Source organism: Silene latifolia, chromosome 2 (assembly GCF_048544455.1).
Source record: "Silene latifolia isolate original U9 population chromosome 2, ASM4854445v1, whole genome shotgun sequence".
NCBI lineage: Eukaryota > Viridiplantae > Streptophyta > Magnoliopsida > Caryophyllales > Caryophyllaceae > Silene > Silene latifolia.
In genome coordinates this window covers 5,840,431-5,847,986 of record NC_133527.1, presented here as the reverse complement: position 1 = coordinate 5,847,986, position 7,556 = coordinate 5,840,431, and the positions used below count along the sequence as shown (strand labels likewise).

The following is a 7,556-nucleotide window of genomic DNA, read 5'->3' as shown; positions in this document are numbered from 1 at the left end:
AAAATAAAATACTTAAAGATTGGCAAAAGGTTTGTCCCAACTACTCACTCCCATCTATGTAGGTGGGATTATTTGACCCGGCGGATAATCCGTCTTAAGACTATTATAGGAGGAATGTAGAGTTGTAGTCCTGTAGACCGCATATAAGTACTTGACAACAAAGCACAAGAGTTTGTGTTGGTAAATTCTATAGATTTAACTTAGATTTTTCTTTAACAGTAAGTCTTGCTTAAGATAGTGTATCCGTCTTAAATCTTAAAATAAGAATTTCAAGTCTAATCACATTTCTATTGGGTATCGTATCGGATATAATCTTGAATGTACATGATATTCTACTAGCAACGTATAGCAGGTTGACTACGGTCTTTCTCAGCGTTAATTAAAAGTAAATAAATGAACGGTTGTAAAACGGAACATCTAAACAAATAGTGAACACTGAACAGAATGAGCCACTATCATATGGGCCTGAAGCAGTATGAAATGAAACAAGCAGTCCATCGTGATATGAACAAACAACCCAAAAGAAAAAAAAAAAGACATGCATTAACATATTGTTAATTTAAATTTTGGCAAACAAAAAAGGTGACGTACAAAATTTTAGCAAAAAAATGAAACGCAGTTCTATTTAATAGAAAATAAAATTTAAATGGTAAAAAAAGATAGCTAGAGCAGAACCTGGCACTACAACTATTTTTAACATAAAAGGCTACCGGGAATGTCACGAGGCTTATGGACAAGAGTTTGTTAGTCGGTGTCTCGGTGAAAAAGCCCATAAGGAAAAGTGCGTTCGATTATCAGCAAGGGAAAGGCACCAGTATCACATTAGCTCGTCACGACACCCCTGGCTACAGCTATCAATGGCCCCGGCAAACGGTAGAGAAAGGGAGGATCAGTAGTTGGAACCAGAGTAAACGAGGAGATAAGAGACATAAAATGACTAAAATACGTATACATGTCAAACAAAAGGTGTAATCGCTTTCTTCCGTCTCAATGTCCCATCCTCGTTAAACGATTTAGGTCTCCTGGAAAATCAAAACTAGATGATTCATCAAGACATTAATGTCCTGAATTGTAACGGAAGATAACCAGAGATGAGAGCACGGGTACATCAAAATACTCATCCTAGTTTTGCATTATTATGCAGAACAAAAGCACACAACAAAGAGAAACATCCGACAATTGACAATAAAACTAGAACTCGTCATTGCCTCCGCCATAACTTGAATTTCTTTAATAGCCACCACCACCGCCACCATAGCCGCCACCACCACCGCCACTTTGGTAGCCACCAGCGTTGCCATAGCCACCTCCACGAGGAGCAGAAGGCTTTGCGTCAGCGAAATTCACGCGAATGGTGCGTCCATGGAGATCCTGTGAATTGAATGCATAACTTACCAACATCAATAACAACTAATGAGACGTGATATTCGTCAACTGTGTTAAAATACCATTAGTATCAAAAAAAAAACTTTGCAGTTCCCTCGACATGAAGGATCACTTTCGAAAACAAACTAGATTACAGGCTTCTAACCTTGCCATCCATGGCCAAAGCATTTTTGGCAGATTCATCGTCAGCAAAGTCTACAAAACCAAATCCCCTCGACCTTCCTGTATCTCGATCTACAATAATCCTAGCTGTAAATATTGAAAATATTGAATGTATGAGCCTGTAAACTTCAACATTTATAAGAACATGGTAGCATACGGCCAATATGGGTAAATATCATGAAATGTTTACTCGTGTAAAGACTGTAAAAACATTCATCTCTACGAATATAATGATAGAAGTTTAATGATTTTACTTTTTTTATCTTTGTAATGGGTATTTGATTAAAGGTAAACAAATGATTGAGACAAAAGGGGTATGAAATAGCAAAGATCGTGTACATTAAAAAATCGTTTTCCACAACAAATATCTCACTCATAATATTCAAATGTAAAGCTCACCACTAGTCACTACACCATATGAAGAAAATGCGTCTTCGAGTGATTTTTCATCAGTACTATATGAAATACCTGAAATAATCGAATTCTTCAATGAAATATATTCAATCATTAACTAACACCAAAGCACTACTACAACTACTACAAAACAGAACATAGACGATTTAACAGCTTGAACGAATACCTCCAACAAAGAGCTTATTGGACATGTAGCGAACAGAATTCAACATAGACGATGCTGAATTCTGAGAGATAGTTTGCTTAAGAATGCTACCAGCTTGTCTGAAGAGCGCCATTTTGCAAAAATCTGCATAAAATATAAATAAAGCTCGTCATAACAAAGATGAAACCAAACATGCAAAACTTTAGCTACCATAACATCTTATGCAGACGACAATGTAAATCAGATTGATCACAATTACGGGAATACAAGAGAAAAAACGGAATAATAAGTAACTTCCTCGCCCATTTAACTTCGCGAAAATGCTTCTCGCTTGCAGGATGTTAATTCACAGTAAAACAAGTAACAGCCCAAACACAATCAAAATTGCAACAGTTTCTTGACGACCTCAAAATTTCACATTTTGCAATTTATTACAAGAAAAAAATATTCAGTGTTTTCCACTTTTTCGATGAGTGAAATAGAGCATATGAAGAAAGCAAAATTATAAGACCGAAGTATCCCATGGCACTGATCGGAAAAAAGAACGATAATTAACTCTGCCATGGGAACAACTATATCACAAACAATTAGTCTCACTATACACGGATATATGCGTCTAAAGTAAAAGACGGTCAAATATGCTTAAACTGGTTGGATATTTGGCCCGTCTATAACTATAGACGGATATCTCCCGTCTATACTGAGAATTTGTGTATGACAAAAGATACAACCTCATCAGCGAACAACAGCGACAAATCACATCCATGGATTAAACTTCTAAATTGCAGATGCTCTTATAAGATTTCCCATTTCAAATAGAAATCAAATCAAATGCTATTAAAATTAACAATACCCAGAAAAGATTGAAACATTTTAATTCCTAGAAAGCAAATCAATAGCTATCAAAATTATTCACAATACCCAAAAAAGATTGAAACTTTTAACAATTGAAAATGAAATCAACAGCAAATTAAAATTAAACTATAAAGTATCAACAATACCCAGAAAGATTGAAACCTTTTAAAGCCTAGAAATCAAATCAACAGCAATTAAAATACAGCATTAACAACCCCGAATTATGGTAATTCTTAAAAGAATGAAAGTTTTTAATTCATAGAAATCAAATGAACAGCTACTGAAATTAAATAATAACATAGTATTACAACAAGAACAATACCCAGAAATAATTGAAAAAATTCTGCATGCAAAATACCCAAATGAGAGTGAGTAACAAACCCTAATTATGGTAAGTCTTAAAAGAATTAAATCAAACTAGTGATATAAATGAGAAAATGAAAAGGATTAGAAGAGGAAGGATACCTGAGATTTTGAGAAAGAGTAAAAGGGGGAAAGATTAAAGAGGGTTTAAGAACTTTAGGATTTATTGAATGTATTTTTTACGTTAGCAATCTTGATTTTTCTTTGTCTATTTGTTATCTTGTAACCTACGCCTGGTTGATTATTAATGAGATGACAATTTCAAAAAAAAGAACTTTAGGATTTAAGCTTTGAAGATTTAAATCATGAAAAATGTTGTGGTAAAATTGAAGAGGCTAGTATTTAAGCTTTCAAGAATTTTATTGTGATTAAAATATTTTAAGTCTCTCCTAACACATTCTGTGTGTAGATAAAACCGCTCAAATAATGTACCATTTACATAGATAAGACACGTATTTTGCTAATATTTAGACATTTGTTTTTGTCTTATCTATACAAATAGTATGATATTTGACCCGTCTGAAGTAAATGAATAACTGAATTGCTCCCGCAATTTGCTAATAATGTACCATTTTACATACATAATTTGAAAATGATCGAACCCATATACTCCGTAGGACTTACATGTGAATAGATGACTGAATTTCTCCTTCAATTTAAGTAAGTGGCTTGGCCGACAAATCAACCTGAACGATTATTATTCGAATTGATCATTAACCCTAAATGCATAACTTAATAAACTTAATAATAAAATAGCCAATATAACTCGCAGTGGGAGTGTGGGACTGACCTAAATTATACGGAGTATTAGACTCGATTTACCCGTTTGTCAGGTCCATTTTAATATAAACTAACTGAGTTGGAGTATAATTTAATTGTGATTTAGAAGTGATCATGGGTAAGTCCCAAGCAGGCTTGAGTCGGGCTAGGACAAAAAAATGAGCGGGCCTATTTAAAGAGCCTAACTCAAATAGTTAGATCGGGCGTTTAAGGATCCCAACCCAAATGGCTCAAATAAAATACCCAAGCCGGAGCAACAAAATACTCAAGCAGGAGCAGGAGCAACAAAATCACCAAAAGTTCTAAATTAGAACAAACCCTTATATTAACATCAGAAGCTTGTAAATAAAACTAGAACTCATCATTGCCTCCGCCATAACTTGAATTTCTCTTGGTAACCGCCGCCGCCATAACCTCCTCCAAGAAGACCATATTTCTTCCTCCGCCAGAGCTTGAAACTCGATTGTCCGCTGCCGCGACCACCACCACCAAAACCACCACCTCCTTGGTAACCGCGACCGCCATACCCTCCTATACGAGGACGCTTCTCAAATATACTCACACGAAGGCTTCGTCCGTGGAACTCCTGCAAATTGCATACATGAATTGCACACATCAATAACAAGTCATGAGCTAGGTAGCATCAAAACGGACATTTTATTCTTCGTCTAAACTATAACATGTTTAGGCGTGGGACGGCTAGTTAGGAGGAGTGTTTGTGCTACCTAGGTCATGGGACACGATATCCGTCAACCGTGTTGAAGTACCATTAGTATCAAAACAAACTTTGCGGTTCACAAGACACCGAAAAGAGGAAAACAAATATTATAATAGTAGTGAGGATCAATTTCGAAAACAAACTAAACTACTGCCTTATCACCTTGCCATCCATGGCAACCAAGGCAGTTTCAGCAGATTCGGCATCAGCGAATGTTACAAAACCATATCCCCTTGACATTCTTGTCTCTGGATCTAATATAACCCTAGCTGCAAATATTGAAAAAATTGGATGTATAAGCGAGCCTATGGACGTCAACATCTATCAGAATACGATAATCTGATACTCCCACGATTTCCGCTATTTTTTGTGTACATTGTTCTCAGATTTCAGCAGACTTCATTCAAGTTTTAATCCCCCTCAAAAACCAAGATATATATAGCCAATATGGGTAAATATCATGAAATGTATACTCGTATAAAACACATTCATCTGTTCAAATATAATGGTAGTAACTAGTAAGTTTAATAATTTTACTATGAAATACAATTTCATAAAAATGTTGTTAAATCGTATACTCCCTTCGTGCGACTCATTTGTTTACCATTTTTATTCTTTGTGAAAAAGGCATTTTTATCAAGGTAAACAAATGATTGAGACAAAGGGACTAAAAAATAGCAAAAGGTAGTAAATTTAAAAATCGTTTCCGACAACTGTAAAGCTCACCACTTTTCACTTCACCAAATTTAGAAAATGCCTCTTTGAGTGAGGTCTCATCAATTGCATATGGAAGATCTGAAATAATCGAATTCTTCAATGAAATGTATCCAATACTACAAAGCAGTACTATTACTACTACTAATACTACAAAACAGAACATTTCAAACATAAGGATGACGAAGTAATTCCTCTTATTCATCATTTTTCAAAATATATGTAGGAAATTATGAAAAAATGGGGTGCTTCCAAAGAAAAAGAGGGATTACAATTTAACAGCTTGAAGGAATACCTACAACAAAGAGCTGAGTGGGCCGAGTGGTTATATAGCGAACAGAATTCAACATAGACGAAGCTGAATTCTGAGAGATACTTTGCTTAAGAATGCTACCAACTTGGCTGAAGAGCGCCATTTTGCAATGTCTGCATAAAATATAAATAAAGCTCGTATAATAAAGGATGGAACCGAACATGCAAAAGTTAAACTACCATAAGATCTTATGCAAAAGACAATGTAAATCAGATTGATCACAATTACGGGAATACAAGAGAAAAAACAGAATAATACGTAACTTCCTCGTCCATTTAATAATAATTTCTTTAAATGTGAAACCAGAAGCAAGCGAAAATGCTTCCGGCTCGCAGGATGTTAATTCACAGTAAAACAAGTAACAACACAAACACAATCAAAATTCCAAGAATTTTTGAAGACCTCAAAATTTCACATTTTGCAATTTATGACATGGAAGAAATATTCAGTGTTTTCCCACTTCTTTCGATGAGTGAAATAGAGTATATGAGGAAAGCAAAATTATATGACTGAAGTATCCGAAGGCAGCAAGGCACTGATCGAAAAAAGAGGACGATAATTAACTCTGACATGGGAACAAGTACAACATAAAAGATATATAACCTCGTCATTGAATAACAGCGATAAATCGCATCCATGGATTAAACTTCTAAATTGCAGATGCTCTTACAAGATTTTCCCTCTCAAATAACATTAATCAAATCAAATGCTATTAAAACAATACCCAGAAAAGATTAAAACATTTTAATTCCTGTATTATCAAATTAACAGCTATTTGTGTTAACACAGTAAGTCTCCTTAAGACGGCACCTTAAGACGGGTCAAGTACATATCACTTGTGTTAGTTGTGTATATAACAATAGATTGGGAAATGCAATACATTTATCTTATATACACAAATGTTATGACATTTGACCAGTTATAAGCTTGAGATGGATAGTCACTATCAAGTACTCCGTATTAAGAATACCCAGAAAAGATTGAAACTTTTAACCCCTAAAAATAAAATCAACAGCTAATAAAATTAATCTATAAGCTATTAACAATACCCCAAAAAGATTGAAACTTCTAATTTTCTAGAAATCAAATCAACAACAAAAAAATTAAACTAAGTAGCATTAACAATACTCAGAAAAGAATGAAACTTTTCAATTCCTATAAATCAAATCAACAGCAATTGAAATTATATAGCTACCGAGAATTACAACAAAAACAATCAGAAAAGATTGCAGAAAAATTATGCACGCAAAATACCCAAATGAAAGTGATTGATTGAGAAAATGAGAGGATTAGACGTAGAAATATACCTGAGATTTTGAGAAACAGTAAAAGAGGGAAAAATTGATGAGGGTTATGGCATACCGTCAACCCCAAATGTCTTCCGTTGCTACTCAAATTTTGCGTGGGCGCTTTATCTGACCCGAGAATTTTCTATGTGATTTCCGGAGAATTTTGTTTCGGGACCTTGTAATCTCGAAAAACCGTGTACTATTTACACATCAATTTGAGCCGTTCGGGAGGTCGTACCGGACCCGGTTTCTTTTTCTCCCTGTTTTTCAATCACGCATCCGAGATCATTTCAGGAGTTAACCTATTTGATTCACCCTCAAATAACGAGCATTAATCCATTTTTCACGATTATCCGAAGTTCGACGAAAGCTGTTTTATGGCATACCGGCACCCCCAAATGTCTTCCGTTCCTACTC

General features: G+C 34.9%; 2 protein-coding genes across 3 annotated transcripts; both read right to left on the bottom strand.

Moving 5' to 3' along the window:
* Positions 1–953: 953 nt before the first annotated feature.
* LOC141642109 (glycine-rich RNA-binding protein 4, mitochondrial-like) lies at positions 954–3,497 on the bottom strand. 2 transcript variants are annotated; one of them, XM_074450793.1, is made up of 5 exons: positions 3,428–3,497; positions 2,129–2,251; positions 1,948–2,016; positions 1,532–1,635; positions 954–1,371 (listed from the first exon to the last, which is right to left on the bottom strand). In XM_074450793.1, exons 2-5 carry the CDS (start codon positions 2,238–2,240, stop codon positions 1,231–1,233), a joined length of 426 nt encoding a protein of 141 aa, XP_074306894.1. In that variant the 5' UTR covers positions 2,241–2,251; positions 3,428–3,497; the 3' UTR covers positions 954–1,230. The 2 variants fall into 2 exon arrangements, with proteins under 2 accessions (XP_074306894.1, XP_074306895.1); XM_074450794.1 differs by lacking the exon at positions 1,948–2,016.
* A 739-nt stretch (positions 3,498–4,236) lies between these two features.
* Positions 4,237–7,226, bottom strand: LOC141628019 (glycine-rich RNA-binding protein 4, mitochondrial-like). Its single transcript, XM_074441210.1, has 5 exons — positions 7,158–7,226; positions 5,833–5,963; positions 5,550–5,618; positions 4,986–5,092; positions 4,237–4,691 (listed from the first exon to the last, which is right to left on the bottom strand). The coding sequence occupies exons 2-5, from the start codon at positions 5,951–5,953 to the stop codon at positions 4,467–4,469; spliced, it is 522 nt and encodes a 173-aa protein (XP_074297311.1). The 5' UTR covers positions 5,954–5,963; positions 7,158–7,226; the 3' UTR covers positions 4,237–4,466.
* Positions 7,227–7,556: the final 330 nt, after the last annotated feature.

Excerpts from the sequence above, each read along its gene's own strand:
- LOC141642109 (XM_074450793.1), bottom strand. The coding sequence starts at position 2,240 with ATGGCGCTCTTCAGACAAGCTGGTAGCATTCTTAAGCAAACTATCTCT. Across the intron at positions 2,017-2,128 it reads CAATAAGCTCTTTGTTGGAG|GTATTTCATATAGTACTGAT; the intron begins GTATTCGTTCAA and ends CGATTATTTCAG. Across the intron at positions 1,372-1,531 it reads CTTTGGCCATGGATGGCAAG|GATCTCCATGGACGCACCAT; the intron begins GTTAGAAGCCTG and ends TTCAATTCACAG.
- LOC141628019 (XM_074441210.1), bottom strand. The coding sequence starts at position 5,953 with ATGGCGCTCTTCAGCCAAGTTGGTAGCATTCTTAAGCAAAGTATCTCT. Across the intron at positions 5,619-5,832 it reads CACTCAGCTCTTTGTTGTAG|ATCTTCCATATGCAATTGAT; the intron begins GTATTCCTTCAA and ends CGATTATTTCAG. Across the intron at positions 5,093-5,549 it reads ATTTGGTGAAGTGAAAAGTG|CTAGGGTTATATTAGATCCA; the intron begins GTGAGCTTTACA and ends CAATATTTGCAG.